This window comes from Anas platyrhynchos, chromosome 3, assembly GCF_047663525.1.
Source record: "Anas platyrhynchos isolate ZD024472 breed Pekin duck chromosome 3, IASCAAS_PekinDuck_T2T, whole genome shotgun sequence".
Classification (NCBI taxonomy): domain Eukaryota; kingdom Metazoa; phylum Chordata; class Aves; order Anseriformes; family Anatidae; genus Anas; species Anas platyrhynchos.
Window position 1 is genome coordinate 95,301,361 of NC_092589.1, and position 19,147 is coordinate 95,320,507.

The window sequence follows — 19,147 nt, forward strand, 5'->3', positions numbered from 1 at the left end:
TTTTAATTTGTCACTACTTCTTTAATGAGCAATTTAAGTTCATTTGGAGGCCAAATCACCTGACTGTATCACGTGAGCTGCTGCACATCCAGAATTGTCTCTGTGGTAGCAGGTGACTCAAGATCTGAAGCCAACACTGCTGGATCTTCCTGGATCTAGCACCCAGCCCAGTCCACTCCATCCCATGGGAGCCCAGGCAGCTGTTGTCATTCTCCACGCATGGACTATTCCTGCAGGTCCTCCTCGTCTTCTCTACCCTCCCAGGTATGTGGTATGCAACTGCCATTCTCAGTTACATATACCTTATCTGGGTATCTGCAGGGTGGCTTTCAATTCTGATCACTATTTTGGAATAAAGTAGCCCTAATATTGCCTGACATAATTGTTCTTCTTTAGGGAGAGCATTAAATCTCATTGCAGGACTAAAAATATGCTTATAATTATAAGGGATGTTACCTTAATGATTGAAGAATTCATGAGGGAAATGTGGGATCTAATCCCCTCATACTGATCTGAACCCCAATTACCGCAACTTGGTCTCTAACACTCAGTTTTTTAGGTAAAGGGAATGCTGACATGATTACCTTTTACCACTGATATTGAGTTTTATGCCTAAGACTGCAGAAATATTAGCTTGCAAAGGAATTCGTGGCACGAATTCCAGCTACATGGGGCCTTCTTCATGCACTACAGGCTTCAGCAAATCTTCCAAAATTGCTTTAGCACCATGTGCTCATTAGCTTAGTGAGTTCTCCATTCAGCTTCTGGACCCCAGAGAGAGAGACTTAACTCCTGCAGAGCACTCCTGGGGATGGCGAGGTATGTAAAGCACTGGGGTCATGGTGCTCAGCTTTTCGATGACTGTACCTGATACAAAGCAGGGTCCTGGCTGAAAAGGGAGCTTATGCTTTTAAGTCACTTAGAAGCTTTTGAAAGTATCACTGCTTGCCGTATTAGCTGAAAAATATTTTATATAGAATGTGATACTCCCCAGTTGCTTCAGGATATGTTATCTGGACTCTGAACCCTGTGGTCACTGTGAAGCCTCCCATTCACAGAAATGTTAAAGAGATGTAGACCAAGAAAGCTTACTGCATTTCTCTGGTGAATGTAATACGAGATATTCACATAGTAGCTGATCTAATTTTCATCAGATACAGCTCACTATTTTGGGCGATCTCAATGCAGAAAAGAATGTAATTGCTTATACAACTGAATTTCAGCAAATAGCTTTGAAGTACAGTAGCTTTTTCTCCTTGTCTTGCATTGTTAGCTTTAGCTCTGTTCTATGATTGCCAGTTAAAAACTTGTTTTTCATGTGAATGAAGAAAAGAATTTATTTATTTATTTTGTGATTCCACTACTAAAGAATTGTGTATAACTAATAAAACAGTAAGACCATGCAGAGCAGACACACAAACGCCTACAAAAATTTTGACCATTTGCTTCCTCTGTGCATTTGAAACACACCGCATGAGTCAGGATGGCAATTTTAGCCTACACTTAAACATCTCCACTTAAATTAAACAAGGCCAGTGCATGGGTCAGTCCTGTTTCCATGTCCATCCTGTTGTCCATCTTTGAACTGCTGGTTGATAATTGCGGTTGTTCACTCTGCGCATAGTTTTGTCTAGTGGCTAGTTGGCACTCTCTTATGCTTCATCTCAATTCAGGGATGTTGTGGGCAGGGAGACTGCTCCCAAGAGGTGATATGGATGAGGCTGTCTTCATAGGAAGACTGGAGAGCAACTTGGCTCTATAGATGTGTACTATGTCATACCATTTGTCCTTTGAGGCACAAGATGAGCCATGGCCCATTTTGTTTATCAATATGTCAGTGTGTTTCCACTGACAGTAGAAGATAAATAGAGCCACAGGACCAAAAATAGCGTTCAGCAAGGATGAGAGCTTTTCTTCAGCCAGAGAGGCTGTCCTGAATTCTCAAATAGCAAAGTACAAGAGTGATCAAATGAACATGGTCATTAGACAACGGGCAGTTTCCTATTTTTTCCCTCAAGACTGTTCTCCCACTTGACTTCACCTTGATGTTTTGAACTAAGAGAGCTGGAAGAGGTGCTGCTCTCAGGTGAAAAGGGTTGTGTTAGTGAGCAATGGAGCAGTCATCCAGGGCTGTCCCTGCTTCCTGCAGAGACCAGGGATGACTGATAACAAAGTAAGTGTCAGCAAAGGAGGGAAAAATATAAACCTAATTAGACAATTCTTCTCTTATTTAGATATGATTGATACTTTCTGCTTGAATCCTACTGATTACCCAACTCAAAAAATAAACTATATTTAAGATTATTATTCAGACTGCTTAACGTCATCTTTTTCCTTTTGAGTTGCATTTGCCATATTGGATCAAACTCATATGAAGTTTGATCTCAGAGGATTCTTAAAATTCTTCTTTAGTAAGAGTTGCCTCATTAAATTGGCTTTGAAGGTTTTTATATTCCTCCTAAGACACAAAACTTTTTAAATTAAGCTTAACTGTAATAACCTGTTTATCAGTAGCCATATAATTGATTGAGATAAGCTTGTGATATTGAATTTCATGAGGTAATGTTAAAAATATTTTTAATTTATCCTTTCCATCTCTGTTCTCCTTTAAATTCTTTCTGTTTATTGTATCATAAAAATTATTAGAAATACATAATTTCCCTTAATCATATCATTCTTTAATATTCTTTTTTATAATGTAGCAGAAATGATACAATCTTTCATATGATTAAGAAAAAAATAAAGATAGAAAATTATTTTGGCTTAAAAGAGACATGATCATAAAATTAAGGGGAAAACAGAATACAATATGAGACATACACTTGAGAGAAAAATCTTCTTTAGCTGGAAAAAAAAAAAAAAAAGGAAGATATTAGAAATACTCTGCTCCACAGCACACAGAAGTATCAGGTCCTGAAAAAAAAATGCATTATTTCTCTGAATAGAATACTATAGTTGGAATGTCTTTGTACATGCTAAGGTAGGTTTTAAACATTTTTTCATTAGTCTGGCACTGGATTTGAAAATTAATACTGCATTCCCTGAATCAACTTTTGCTGGAGATGGCAGAAGGCAACTTTCAGAATTCATTTGCTGTTAATACAACTACTTAAGTTTGCACAGCTGGGAGACTTCTATTTTTTCCTGCAGCCTTTTCTTCCCCCTCCCCCATTCTGATTTGTTATTGTTTGAAATTCTGAGAATGTTTTACACACATTTCCAGTGTACAACATTTGGACACTGATAAACGAATGACAAGTATGATATAAGGCCTTGTGGAAGACCCTGCAGGGTCTATCCAGGGAGAGGCATACATCTGTCTCCAGCTGTGCAGCTATTTAGGAGTGAAATGACTTGTCCTGGGTTGGGCAGAGATGGTAATTATTTTCGTTGTTGATGTGAAGATCAAAGGTTATTCTCAGGAAGTAAGGACAAGGACTCTGCTATTTAGCAGGAAAGATTTATACAGGACATAATTTAATACATGGTTTGCACATTAACCTGGTGCTAATGCATGTAGATGACAGAGAAAATGTAAACAGTCCTGATGTAAGATAAATTATAATTGGTGAAAAGCAAATTAATCTACTGGTCATGAATCTCCCACAAGTTAACAGAATCTTGAGCAGCTGCTACATTCCACAATCACACTTTGAAAGGGGCTGCTCGATCTGAGGATTTCTTGCTACAGTGCAAATAACTTGTTCCTCCTGTCCAGTGTGGCTGCTTTTTTTTTTTTTTTTTTTTTTTTTTTTTCTAATAATGACCCCCTGCATCTAACAACAGCTTCCAGTCCTAGACTAACCTAACTTACGGATTTATTCCCATAAGAGTGAATCGTTAGGGTTAAGGATTTTCAAGGTACAAACGAAAAACCACCCACCTCCCCCAAACCACAAAGGTAGTAGTTTATAAATGACTTTTCATAACTGAGTGTACCATGACCTCATGGTCAGTAGATGAGATGTAATGTTTACTTCTCCACAGTTTCCTGATACAAGGCCAGAAATCCATGAAGTAGCTTTTGCATAGTTTTGGTCCCTAAAATCGATTTATACATGCAAATAGTTTTTCTCTGTTAAAAGTTATTCAGTGTTAAACACAAATATACAAAGTGCTTGAGCAAAGAGGGGAAAAAAAAAAAAGCTGAAGAAATTATGTGGGAGAAAACATCAGGATCTCAGAGAAAACCAAGACGAAGACTAATGAACTAAGATTTATGCACTAAGCATTGTGACATAGCACGTTTTTCAATAACACTGACACACGCATAAAAGCTTTTCTGTTCAACAGCAAGAGTTCCAGTATCAGTAGGACCTTAGTTCTCTTTACTGTTAGATTCTGTTCAGATATGTACAGGTTTAAATCAGGAAAAATGCCATGAGCCAGAATGAGTTCTACTGATATGAAATCAATACAAAATGAGTTTTGAATAAACATGACATGCTCATTGCAGATTCTTATGATAAACAACTACCTGTTTGGCAGAAGTTTAATCAAAAACAGTGGCCAAACTATTTCAGAACTGTAGTTCATTCACTAATATTCATGGAAACTTGTTTTGCCATATCTATTAGAATCCAGTCATTTATCTCCTGAATAATTGCTAGGCTGTGGAGAAACAGTGCAGGGAATGAAATTCTAGACTTTTTCCCTTGTCTAACTTTCTTTCAATTTTTGAATGTGCAAGAAAGCACATCCAAGGGATCAAAAGAAATGTTCTCCTCAGATGGCATTGCTATCATGCAGGCATCAGATGTCTGAGGAAAGCAGCTAGTGGTAGAATGCACGGAGAATATCCAAGCAGGCCTTCACATCGTAGAGAAGTTTCCACCATAAGAAAATTTGGTTTTCTAATTTTGTGCAGGCCCTAGTAAATCTCTCAGCATAGACTAATCTGCTATTACAATAAGTACAGCCAAAGCCCAGAAATTCTCCACCTAATTCTTCTGCAAGCCAAACCTCACTATTTCCCCACTGTACTGCCCTCCCACAGACCAAAATTTTACAGGATTCCCTTAAAATAGCAAATGAACTTTGAATTCATTGAGGGCAAATCGGCTTCAACCAATGAAAGATAGGGTAACCAAGCTAGGGGTTACTCTTAATTTAACACATAAAGCATTAATATGTTATATATATTCTATTATTATATATATAATGTAGCATCCTTCAAGAATTTAGATAAATGTAGCATTTCTGTTTAGTTAAACCAGTGGGGTGGTGGAGTGGTGTGAACCAGAGGTGAAGAAAGAAGAAGTAAGAAAGGCTTGGAAAACGAGGCTCCACACCTGCTTTTTCACATGTAGTAAGCAGAGAACAACAGGTACAGTAAAGCTTAAAGTGATGAGATTACCAGTCATTACTGGACTGAGATAATTAAAAGCTGACCTGATAGGAGCTTCAGCTACTGAGACCATAGCTTCCTTATTTACTTTGGTGATAAAGAGCTTCCATGTTGAAAAATTTGGGTGCCAGCAGTTCATAGGGTCTAATTGCTAGGAAAGGAGCATCATTAAATCTATAGTGGTTGTTTGTGGGCATGAAGAGACGGTTTCTACTGAGCAAAGCTAGGTCATATCAGGTAGAGCAACTGCTATGCCATCACCAGGAGAGAAAGAGCTGTATGTGCTCTTCTCACAATTGTGATACCATATCAAAATTACTATAAAGGTAATAAATGTTGGGAAAGGGTTATCTGTACTCCAACTGATTAGTAGATACAGAAAAATGTTTCTCCACGTAGCTATCAATGATTCATTAAAAACAAACAAAGAAAAACTAGAAAAACTCTAATATGTCTTGTATTATCTGTGACTGTAACACTTAGTATGGAAAGTTTATAATGGAGCTCAACTCTTTCCTGGTCTCTTTTTCATTTCCTTTTTCATGTTCAGAATGTTCTAATACATTTATTTATAATGCATTTGCTACATTTTACACTTATTACTCTGTTAACACTATTTAATTTTTCCCCTGAATAAGTCTGAAACAAAATTGTTTTGTATCAATTTCTATTCCACAGAGTTATTGCTAGAGAAAAATAAGAAACTCCACAATTATCTTTCTAAAACGTTCTATAATGACAAAAGTACAAAACTTTCAGAAAATATTTTGGAAAAAAAAAATAACCTTTAGCTTTCAAAAGATCACAATGTGGACACTTTAAATACAAAAGCATATTTAATAAAGTTATATTGCATACAGTTAACCTCTTAAGTACAAGATGGATATTTGCCACTTGTGTCATGTTTTCCAGGATGAATCAATTCTCTATGATTTTACCTATGTTATATATCTTGTGGTAGAAGCTCATAAAAATCCACAGCTAGTCACTTAATAAAGACTAATAACATTAACTGTCCAGTGCTGGGAAAAGCAACTGAAATGGTCCATGCTACTGACAAAGCCAGATTTCACAATAACTTACAGCAAATCTGTAGAATGTGAATAAACTCCTTAGAGGACAATTCAATTGTTGAAAGAAAAAAAAAAAAAAAAGACAGTGGCAATAGAAGAATCCAACAGACTTTTAGAAACGTTCTTTTCTAGCAGTGTCATGAAAACCTAATGACTTCCTAGTGTCACAGAAATATAGCTGTTTCACAATATCGCTGGGGAGTGATATTATTAAGCACACAGTGCTATTAAACAGAAGTTCATTCAAAAAAAAAAAAAAAAAAAAAAGAAAAAAGCTCGTGTTTCCTCCCAGCCGTGCAGCTCTCATACATTTTTTCTTTGTAAAGACAATTGCTGAGGATCTGGTGGTAATGAAGACTCCTATTATGTAGGAATGTTTACAGTCATTAGCCTTCAGGCAAAGTTCATCAAAGGAATACAATTACTTTAAAAAATACCTCTGACACTTTAAAAATGCCTTAGCGGCACTTAACTCATCTGCTTTCAAACTAGTTCCACAGGTTGCTGCAGAGCTGGACTGCAAGGGAAGCCAGGGTGCATGGTGTGGATCAGCTTTCTGAAACCAAGGGGCTGCAAAATTCGGTGTCATACCACATTCCTCACCATGTGAATCACAGGCCATCGCAGCTGCTGGGTTTGGGTGGATCACCTTGTTCAGTAGCATGATCAACTGGCTGATAGAAAGCAGGAAAAACAGAGAGATTTCCTGGCAGCAGATCTAGAAGTGACGTATGGAAATGTTTCTTCATACCAGTCGTGGTTAGCTGGTGGAACGTATTGCTGCAAGAGCACATTGAGACAGGCTCTAGAGTGAACACATCTATAATTTTATTTCTAACTCCCAAGATTTAGACCTATAAAGCCTAAATATACAGATGAAAATGTTAGGAGACAAAACTTCACACACCACAGTGTTATAAAAGATGTCTCAACTCTGAATTTAGTAACATAAAAGAATTATTTATAAAACAAATATTTCTAAAATGTTTCTAAAAGGTATAAAAGGCAAGTAAACAGCACTGGGTGTGCGGGGAGTCTACGCTCCACCAACAGGCACACAAGAACATCAAACATTCTAAATATACAGAACATTGCTTTACATACAAACCCGAATATGCCTATACATATTTACAATCAGGAAAGGTAACAAACAATCCTTTAAGTTCCATGACTTAACAGTCTCCATTTTCCATTCTTCGGGCCTTATGTATCCCGTTCTTCCCAGATTGAAGAAAAGCATATCCATCTCCTTTTCAAGGCCAATAGGCCTGGGTCAAAAGGCACGTTCAGGTCAACAGGGGATGTAACAGCAAAAGCCTTCAATCGCTGTAGCAGCAAAGGGGCCGATGGCGTAGGAGTCGGATCAGTAAAGGAGCCCGCAGCTCCTTCACTGTCTGGCAAGCCACACGTTTGTGATTGTGGCTCCACATGGCTCTTTAAGGCCTCAGATTGCTCTCCAGGTGCCGAGCAATCCCACCGCAACCTTGTCATTTTTAGTTGCAGAGTCCCACACCTTGACCTCAGTTTGGTCCCATACTTCAGGCTCATAAACTGTCCGATTGTTAATAAGGAGAATAAGCTGTAAGGTTACCAGGACAGTCTTTGTTCCTAAGGACGTATGATTCCCCATAATACGCAACTGCTTACCAGCGAGAGGCAGTTGTGTGCACAGGTCCGCTTCTCTCAGCTTGAGCTTCTCTCCAGCTCCAGTGCGCCTATTTCCAGTGACTTTCTGTATGAGCTTCTCTGAACAGTTTGCTAAGTTTGGCCGAGCCTATCTTCATGAGACGATCAATGTGCCTGTTCCCGTCCTGGTCTCCATTCTGCCAGCCTGTTCCTCTTCACTTCTTTTTCCTGCTTCTTTATTGATGTAATTTCATCGTGCTGCCTTTTTTTTTTTTTATCTTGAGGGCAGGCTCCCCTCTTATACCTTTCTCTCCACAGCAGTTCTTTTCAAAACAACTTTTTCATTGGTCAAACAACTTTGAATACAATAACAACAGCAAACACCCGGAAACATCCATGCCTTAACGGCTGGAGAACAAGAAACCATCTGGAGAACAAGAAACCGGAGACTGCATGGAGTGTCCTGAATCACCCTTCTTTGTTCCCTCTAAACTCTTTTATATTCCTGATGGTCTCATCTTAATTACATAGATAAGATATATATATAAGAATCTATTATTTTAAAATGTAATGCAAGTGAGAATAATTCATATGGAGCTATTGGTCTCTGTGAGAGCAGAACTGTCAAGAAGAGTCCTTACTGTCACTGTGCACTGTTGATGCTGCTTCCTGAGCTCTACATTTCACTAAAATGTTATTAATTTATAGCATCCATAGATTTTTGGTGTTTAAGGTAGATTGAGCAAGTTTCTATTGCTTCTGGCCTGTAGATATTTGATATGTATTGCTAAACTACTAAAATAAAGAAATCTGATGATAAATTAAAAAAAAAAAAAAAATTTAGCTCCAGGATACCCTACAGTCTTTGTGGATATAACTATTCACTATGCTAAAATACAGCACTGCAAGTTCTCTCTTGTCCTGGGCTCATTGCTCATTGTCATTGGGAACTCTTTGGAATAGGAAAAGGCAAAAGATTAAAAAAAAAAATAAAGAGAGAAAGAGAGAGAGAGAGAGAGAGGGTATTTTGAGCTCTCCTTAAATATAGCACTTAAATCTTAAAAACTGTGATTACTTATAGTAGGGGAAAACTTATACACAACTGAAAACACAGTATCTGGCACTATCAAGATTTTTAGGTAGCCTTACATAAGTAACCTCTGCCCAAGTTTATGAGTTGTAGCTTTGGTGCTGTTGCAGAGAGCTGTTGGTGCAACCTTCCCCGTCACACAATTACTTGGTGTTGGCAGCTACCCATCCAGTCTCCTTTTTTGATGCAATGTATCTACCCCAGCTCCTAGACTCTGATTGTAAAATCCTCAGCTGTATTAGGAGAAATCACCTTTGAGAAGATATCAACACTTATTTTCAGTTCAATCATTTACTTTTATGCTTTTTTTTTTATGCTTTTTTTTACTTTCACTTGAGAAAAGAGAACACAAATTATTGTTTTCACATCCTGATTTTTACACACTAGCCTAGTGATTGCTTTGCAAATACTTCTACCTTTGCAAGAAAAACAGTAGGTAGATCGGATTTACCATACAAGTTTAAAGAAATCTTGTAAAATCTATGCACTTGGGCCAAGCTTCATCTGTGAAGCTGTGCAATGTAGTGGCATTATCTGGCTGAGCAAGAAACTTGTTTTAGGACAACACTTTCTTTAAGTGTTGGAAATTCTGCATTTCCCACTACCAGGAGAGACTGGCTGCCACATTCCAGAACACTATAAATACCACCACGCTGTCTGAACTGGGTAGCACAGTTGGGCTGAAACCATAAAAGAGGAAAAGAAAAAAAAAGATTGATATGCTAAATAGACAAAAAGGAAATTAGATGAAAAAAAAAATATGAGAATTTACCAAGAATAGCAGCAGCTCTATAAAGCCCCTCAAATGTATTTATTCTATAGCTAAATTTATTTATTTAATTGGTTTTGTGTTGTACTTTGTGTGTTGCAACCCCTGTGTTGTAAAAAGATGTTAGATACAAAATGTTAAAGAACTTTTCCTGTAGATTTAATGAACAGTCTAAAAGGAGTTTGTATTTGGAGGATATGAGTTAAATATGTATATAATTCAGAGTGCAAATATGCATTCACTTTGGTGTAGCAGGAGAATTTTTCAAGACTGAAATCTCAGGTTGCAATTTTTAAATGATTTTCCATATATTATATGGATTGAGATTAATCTTAATTTTAAATTGGTTAGAGAGCCCTTCAGTATTAATCAACAGATTTTTCCAAGTAATACATATTTTTCTACCTTCCTGTCTTTGACTCCTTGAATTTAATAAGGTAGGGATTTCCTCCTCCAAAGATGGATCTGCTAAATAAATTTGAATTAACTTAAACGTGTAAAAAAAAAAAATTGAAAATAATGGTCTGATAATATCAGGAGTCTGAATCTATAATCCTCCAAACACAACAATTTGAAATTAAATCTGAATCTACATGCTTTTCAATTGCTGTTCAGAAATGTTAGCTCCTTCTTATATCTTTTAAAAACCCTTTCCCCAAGCCCATAACCTGAACATGAAGTTCATATAGGAAAATATTATAGAATAAGGCTATTATTCTACAAGCCCCATAACTCCCACAGAATTTCCCTTATGAAAGGGAACTCCAGACTGGCCAGTTGGCTTCACAGTCATCTTTAGTGGCAGAGATATTCAGTGGGGTTATTATTGTGGGTAATGCCCCATATGCTTCCTGCATTAAGAAGGTGAGGGGAGAAGCACACCTGCCATGACATAAGTCATAATGAAATGCGCTCTGCAAGGTAGAAAAGCCCTAACAAAAAGGAGTGGAAAATCTCTATTTCTGAATTTCAGTGTGGAGTTGTAGAAGGCACTTCCAGCCAAAAAACGATCAGGTTTTGAAACGAATGATGGGGACAATCTGTATCCTGCATTTGCAAGTTCACAGGAAAGGCTAGAAAAGAAAATGAGAAGAGTTGCCAGGTTTTTAAAACAGGATGGTGAGTTCTGAGGGTGTTTTTGGATGGCAGCACTGACAGGCCACACCAGTTCATTGGTGTTAAGCTCCATGCAAACACAAACACAGAAGAGTAAAAGTACATTCCTGCGTGCCCCACAACAGATGGTTTGTAGAAATCACAGAATGAACTGACATTTAATAATATAACTGTACTTCGAAGCAGGTTTTATGATGCCAAGTACAGTATATGTCTGCTAAAATGTAACCGTAAAAAAATCATGCACAACTTGCATATGTCAACCCATTTATATGGCAAACGTGGGGCAATGCTATGTCAGTGGTTGGGAAGTGTGGCAGGGGTATCGCTTTTTCTCCAGCATCTGCTGCAACCCCTGCTGCAGACAGGTGCCAAGCTGGGTGGACTTCTGCTTGGACCTCGTGTAGCTTTTTGGAGCTTTAAAAATGAACAAACAAAAGGGGCATGCAAATTGAGTACTCCTCCATTTTCATTTTAGTTGACTGCTTCAGACCGTTTCAGCAGAACTACCTGAATGACTCTTTGAGAAGCAACCTATACTTTTTACCTATAAACCTTTCTCAGACATGATCAGGTTAGAGGGTATTTCGTAAAGCAGCAATAGACTAGTGCAAAAACACAAAGGTGTGCAGAATGGAAACGCTGACAGACCTTCAGCTACAGTTGTAAGCAACCCAACTCAAATGTACTGCTGCTAATTAAGTAGATGAAACAGAAAACAGGGAGAAAAATTAGTTCAAGTTCAGTGGTTACTTGCTGCAAATTTGTAAATGGGCTCTCTACCATGGAGATATGTAAAATAATGCTCTTGTTAAAAGTTATGTGGAAAATAAAGGTTCTCAGCAAGCTAATTTTACTCTGTTAACAAAGCAAGGTTTCAAGCTATTCTTGTTAACCATCCACCCACTTTCTCTTCCTTCACCACCTCAGATTTGCAGATAGGAGGTACAATTACAGTCCTTTGTTTCATCCTGAGATCTCTTTACAAAATAAAGTCTGCTTTCATCCTGTTGAAACCTATGTGCTTTCCTTCATTGTGTAAAACTAAAGGAGCTGAGGTCTAACTTTAAAGTAATCCTTTGTGCTGCTTTTTTTCCCCTCCCTTCTCTTTGTTGTATGTATAGTCTAACTGTGTGCCTTCAATTGAACTTTTCCCCTGCCAAATCACACACTTAAAGCAAGAAAAAAAAAGAAGCTGGGGTGAAATCCTGGCCCCACTATAGTTAATGGACTTTAACAGGGTTAGGTTTCCACTCTAGTGACCACTACTCTTTTTGATGCTCCTTTTAATCTTGCCTGAGATGTTTGCTGCTGGGATGGAGGTGATATGATGCAAATTTCTGATGTAGATGGTCTTCTAGAAACAACAGAGTGCTATGAATTCGTGTGATTTAACCGGGTGTGAAAACCGAACTTGACAGAGTAATGGGAGTCAGGGTCTAAGAACAAGTACCCCATTTTTAACACATAAGCAATTCCTAATACAACTCCAAAAGTGAGCTGTATTTGCATTTGTATTGTATTTGTGCTTGTGTCTATGTTTTTGTTCATATTTTCATTTCTTCTTCTCTACTGGACTTTTCTGATCTGCCAGAACATCCCAGCATCCCAAGCCAACTGATTTGTCCAGTGTGCTTCATGGGGTGTTCTGGCAACTTGTAGCAGAAGAAAATGCTGCAGAAGACAAGCAGAAAGGGTTGTAGAAATAAGGTAAAGCAGTCAAAAACAGTAAAAAATTATCAACGTAAGACTGACAACTGTGGTGGGAATCTTTCTCACTAAGGTGGCCAGGGCAAGCAGAAAAGACTGTCTGCAAGATCGATGTAGTGAAGTTAGAGGGACAGAACAGTTAAGACATTGATGTTAGAGTGTTTCTTGTGATAGTCTCTGCCTTTTTTTTTTTTTTTTTTTTTTTTTTTTTTTTTTTTCATGCCTGTAACACAGCTGGTCTCTGAAGGAGCCACAGGAGATGGGATTGATGGCAGTCTTGTCAAAAGAGTGTGTGCCTGAAAACTAAACCCTTCCCCCTTCCTCTGTCACTAGTTTCATCCCATGGTGATTTCCTGGCCATCTACTTCATTTCCATTAAGTAATCCCGCTGAGTGCACACTGAGCCTTCGAGGCAGCACGTGCTTTGTGTTGATCAAATCCACAGGGAAACAGATTGCAGTAGATATGCTTGCTCAAATAGGCAGAATGAGCAGCTTCACATTTCTGTATCTTTCTCTGTATCTTTCACCAGTGAGTCTCAGGATGTGCACCATCATGATCCTGGAGAAACTCTGCTTCTTCCTTACTCAGTATCAGCTCCTCTCTGTGACTGAGGCACCACTTTTCTGAAATCAATACTGAAAAATGGTTAAAATTCTATAAGTTTAGCTTCTACAAGAAAATTTACTTAATTGTTCAGGCTCTAAGAAATCACATAATGACCTCTACTCAAATTTAGCTTAAAAGGAAGACTAGTTTCACTGTGATCATAGATTTTTTTTCCCTTTGTATTTCTCTTCAAATATCTTTTCTTATTTTCTTCTCCTGACACACAGGGGAGCTGATTTTTAAAATTATTATTATTAATAATAATAACTATTATTATCATTATCATTATTATTAGTTATCCTCCTACAAATACATCCATGACAAGAATACTAACAGAAATCATAGAGATCTGTAGTGTTTGCATTTTGCATAGGATCTTCAGAAATTAGAGATGATGGCAACATTTCTTAAGAACTGGAGAAAAGGTCTAAAAACCTTCAATCTGTTTAGGTTATCAAAAAGATGACTGAGTGGTGATTTGATTACTGTGTTTAAATACATCTGGTGAAACATTTTGACATTGTGAACTAATCCAAAACAGGACTTTTATGAGGACTGAAATAACCAGCAAATGTCAATGAATTCAGAGTGTAGTTTCAGCCAAAAGTGGAAAAGCTTTTTGTTTTGGTGCTTTTAAAGCTAAAGCTATTCCTGTATTTGAAAAGACTTTAAAAATTTACTGAAGTGAAAAGAAGTTAAATAAAGGACGAATCTAGACATTTCATATTGACCCACACCTTTTGTTTGTTAAAGCAAATACTGATTCATTATGTTGATACTAACTGTCTAGCTGTCCAGTTATTATTGTGTTAATTATTCTAGTGCTAAAGAGACATCCCCTGCAGTGGGCTTTGTACTCTTAAATTGATGTAATCAGGAAAAGCAACAAGACTCTGTAACTCTCTGAGCCTTCTTGGATATACAAATAACCATGGTCTTCTGTCAATGGGAAAGTCAGGGAATGGCCTACCCACATTTTAATCTGATTAGTCTCATGTATGCTGAGAAGGGAAAGAAAATTATACCAAGTATTGTTATCTTCATTGTTTTTCAGTATAAGTAATGATTCAAGGCGTTCCTATTGCAACCAAATGATATTAGCAGCAACCTTAGGGCAGAGCATTCTTATGACTTCTGATTTTTGGCTTTGTGATTTGAAGATGCTCAGCTTTATAAAAGTACTTTACTAAAATATTTATTCTGTATATCCCTGCATGAGAACTGCTATATTTTGTTTCATTTAAACTATCATGTACAAATTTATAGAGAATGTAAGAAAAATAGACATTGGGAGTGAGATTGTTGAGTCAGGGAAATGGACCCCTGAGGGGGATGACACGAACTTTTGTCTGAATGAGGAATATCAAGCTTAGTGTTTAGGTTGGAGAAGGAAAAACTGTGAAATAGAAGGACACATTTTCATAATTCCTATGAGGCAAGTGACTTTGTTCATATACAGCCCTTGTACCTGCACTCTGCTTTTTGGAATAAGAGGTAGAACTGGTCTCTCACTGTAAAGAAGACCAAATTTAAAACAGTAAAGATTAACAGTCTTCAGCAGCAGTACTTATGTCTGCTCCATAGGCCAGCCAACAGCTCTGGACTCCTCCAAGCTGTTCTGAAAAAGAAAGCATTTGGCTAATTGGACAAAGGTGCTTGGTGGAGCTCTAAAATAATCAGTACCATCCCTCATCTTTCCCAGCCCTAAATACACATTTGAACTCTATCTTTTAATCCTGTTTTTTTTGGCAGAACATCTTTAATCTCCTGCCCTCCATACTCAGAAAAATTCATCTGCATGTGAGTGTAAATAAAAGTTACTATTTATAGTAGGTTTAAGTGATTTATATTGTCTAAATTTTTATTATACTGTCATGATGAATTTACAGGCTTTTTCAGTGTTTTGCTTTGAATGGAGACTCAGATGTGTGCTCTGCTTACACTGTCTAATTACTGAAGTGGGCTGTTTTTTTCTTCCAGTAAGAATTATCTTTGCCCCTTCCTATCTTTTTCTAAAACGCAGTTTGAAGTCATTCACAAACAGTTGCAAATTTGACTTGAAGTTTGTTTAACAGTTCTCACCAAATGAAAAATCACAGAATCACAGAATCACAGAATTTCTAGGTTGGAAGAGACCTCAAGATCATCGAGTCCAACCTCTAACCTAACACTAACAGTCCCCACTAATAAAGAAAAATTTTGGAAATGAGAAATTTTCCAAATGCTTTAAAGCCTAGTTTAGTTAATTGCAAATCTAAAATGCCTTCATAACCCTGTTTTGCTGCTCTCAGTGCATCCATAGGTAGGACACAATGAAGTAGTTTGAATATTTGCTTAGATGTCCTTCTCAAATTCTGTGCCTTTTTTCTTCTTGGAGTGTTTTCAGCCTTTTCCTGCAGAATACAGTGTGGTGGCTTTCTCTGTCACTCTTTCTCTCCCCATGAATTCCTGTTTAAACCCCTATTATTTTAAAGAAAAACAACAACAACAACAAAAATAGTAAATGCTATTTTGATTAGTGGGAGAGAAAATAAAAATTTTATTGTATATTTTGGTTCTGTGGTCATACAGAAAATGTAATTATTTGTACAGTCCACTACCCACACACTAAATTTTTGGGTGATGAATTCCTGGGTGCATTATGTTGAATTAATAAAGCAATTTGGTGTCCTGGGTGGGGGAAGGTCTATGATAAGTTGGCTGTGTGAGTTAGTGACCTAAGGACTGCTTACTTCTTAGTGATTCAACCTGTTTCTTTAATGACTGTTTCATTTTGTTTTAATTCCATGGTTGTTGTGACAGAATGAATTATCGGATGTAGAAAAATGTCAAAGAATCTGGTTTCAATTAATCATTAATCCCCTTGTGGTTTGCAGGGAGCTGTGGCAGGAGTGGGGAGAAGGCTCTAAGGCCTCCATAAGCCAGGCTTAAGTCACAGCAGGGCAAGAAGTATTCAGAAGTTTCTGAAGTGTCAAGAAATAACTTGTCTAGCTCGAAACTGACAGACTTTGTGGTATGAAAAATAATCCTTTCATTCTGATTGAGCCTTATTGCATCCAGTTATGGGCTTTGCACTTCAGGAAAAAATGTCGTTCAGATAAAAAGGGAAGCAGAGGAAATAAGTTGCCTCTCCAACATAATCCTAACTATCTTCCACCATGTGAGCTCTGAATCAACAAGATTCAAGTGTGGTCATCTTCCTTCAAGCCAAATGCTGTAAATCTTGGATCAGTGGATTCCAAATCAGAAGACAAGGTGTGAACACAACGAAATGAACTACAAAGCTACAAAGCAAACTGTAGGTCTGCAGGACAGTATCAACACCAGTCTCGGGACTGGTATGGGGAAGGCAGGGGACTAAGGGGTCAGACCCAGTAATGCATGGGCAGGACCAGTTTGTTTTCCTGATGTAATATAAATACCATGAAACACTGTTGCTCTAAGAGAGTGTTAACAGAGACAGAAATAGGCAGTGATTCTGGTCTCAGTAAGTTACTCACCCAAGTGAGTAATGCCTGTGTTTTGGTCCCTGATCTAGTGGAAATGTATTTACATGAAACAGAATAGTTTCAACAGACACTGAGTTTGCCCACTTGCTCCCAGAAGGCTTTGTAACTTTTAAGATTCTCCCTAAAGATGAGGGTAAAAATTCTTAAACACAGAGAATTAATTAGCTACTGTCTGGATTAGTACTTTAACTCATGAGATACAGGATGAAACGAAAAGGAAGTTCTGTGTAAAACTTAACCTGAAGAAAAACAAATGAAACTATTGTATGAATTCAGCAGAATTTATGTGTAGGGTTAGGATGACCGAAACTGAACCTTTCAGGGGAAAAAAGAAAGACCTTACCACTGTTAAAGGTTGTCAAGACATTCTTATAGCACTTTTTATTATATTACAGTGCTAATACATTTAGACATACAAAGCTAACTCTAATGCTTGGACATGTTCTCTGCGAATGTAATATCTTCATTCTTTTCTGGAAAGATAAGACCTGAAAACAGTTGTTCCCCTCATGAGAATGATGTCCTAAGTACTGTGTAGATATTTGCTGGTGTTTTAAATAGTTTCAGTGGATCAGTTGACAATACTTCTTTATAGTTTATTCTACAAAGAGAGAAAAAGTTAATGGATCTTCTAGGATCACATCATGATCCTAGAAGGCAATGAATGAAAGCAAACGGAGAAATCTTGTTTTATAATTAGGGCACAATATGTGCAAATACTTCTTTTCAGCTCGGCTCATTGATATTAAAATGTAGTACCAATTGCAGCAGAACTATTTTCGTATAAGAACATCCCTTTTGTTGTTTATCCATTTACCAATGTACTAGAACAGTCTTCTGCACTATTTATGACCTATAAGAACAAGTTTAAAGTAGTATTCCCACCATATTTATTGCTTAGCTTATTAAGATTTGGAGAGCAACTGTGGTATAGTCAAATGTAAGTGCTAGTAAATAGATTACTCATTCTGGCATATAGAACCTACACAGTTCTCAGACAGTCGAAACAAGTACTTATCCACTCCTTAATTCCCCACTATCCAAAGGAGAGAATCATTGTTTTCTAAGCCAGATTTTTTTCCCCTCTTTTTTTCACAGTACATTACATAGCTCCATTACATAGCTATCAGTGATGGCACTGAAGATCAACATGGTGGGAAAGGTGGTCCACTGGTCTAAAAAGAGAAAAACAATAAGTGGAAGCCAGAAAAAAAAAATCTGCAAAATAGAAACAAAAGAATACATTTGGTCTTTTCTGTTAGTTTGCTGCTGTCATTCCTCATTCAGTTCAAGAAACGAGCTTGCCCAGTTTAACTTACTTTTTTTATTAAAAGAAAACAAAACTGGCACTACTAAAGAGCTCTATGTGCAGTTTCTAATGGGGTAAAAAAAGTTGTAAGAACCTCAAGAGCAGATGAAGGGCTGTTGAAGCCTATAGCTGTGACAATGCTTGTGGGAAAGTCTGGAACAGCAGGGAGGAAAGTGTCAGCCAAGAAACCAGAAAAATGGTCCAAATGCTATCATAAAGCCCTTCTTTTAATAATATGTTTTTAATTTTAATAATATATTATTATTTGGTTTGTTTCTTAGGGCTCTGTGTTTATTAAAATGCATTCCTTGAAGCTGCCAGTCTTTTGGAGCTCCCCTAAATTCCCTCAACATGCAGCTTTGGTGTTTTTCCTCTGTTTTGAGAGGGTACATTAATAACCACACACTACTATAGGCATTAAATGGGCCACCCACCCTCCTAACAAGTCCTATGTTTCTATCTACTCATCATGGCAGCTAGCCTAATGGGAACGATGTCAAGGGGTGCAATGAAACACTCTGTGTACCTCTTGACTTCTATCTTAGGGAGGATCTTTCCCTGTTTGACAGCTATTCATTCGGTCAGGGAGTGGAGTTGATTTAGTGCTGACTAGAAAGGAAGAGTGCCACCCGCCATACCATCAACAGCAGATCTGGCTTCCAGCCTGTGCTGTTGCCCTCCGGTCACGTCTGCATACATATGACCTGTAAGTTGCTCTAATGACTCATAACTCTTGAGTTTATCACTCATGCATGCTGCATGACTGTGACCTATAAGCAATGTCTGCAGTGGTGGGAGCCTCATTTCTGGCTGACTCCAGACAGTTCACGCTTGTTCTGCACTCCTCCCGTCTCTGTCTGGCCAGCTCTGCTGTTTCTGTCCAGGAGACATGTGAGCACAGATGAGGGTTCTGAGGAAGTCTATGTCTGTGTGTGCATGTACAACTTTTTTTTTTTTTTTCTTTTTTTTCCCCACAGGCAGGGCTGGCA

General features: G+C 37.7%; 1 protein-coding gene across 1 annotated transcript in view; it reads left to right on the plus strand.

The window, feature by feature from the left end:
* The first annotated feature begins 103 nt into the window (after window positions 1-103).
* The window catches only part of HMGCLL1 (3-hydroxy-3-methylglutaryl-CoA lyase like 1), a 139,993-nt gene continuing 120,949 nt past the window's right edge, over window positions 104-19,147 (plus strand). The window contains exon 1 of the mRNA XM_072036352.1: window positions 104-264. Within this exon, the coding sequence (XP_071892453.1) occupies window positions 220-264 (45 nt within the window). The 5' untranslated portion in view covers window positions 104-219. The remainder of the gene's footprint in view (window positions 265-19,147) is intronic.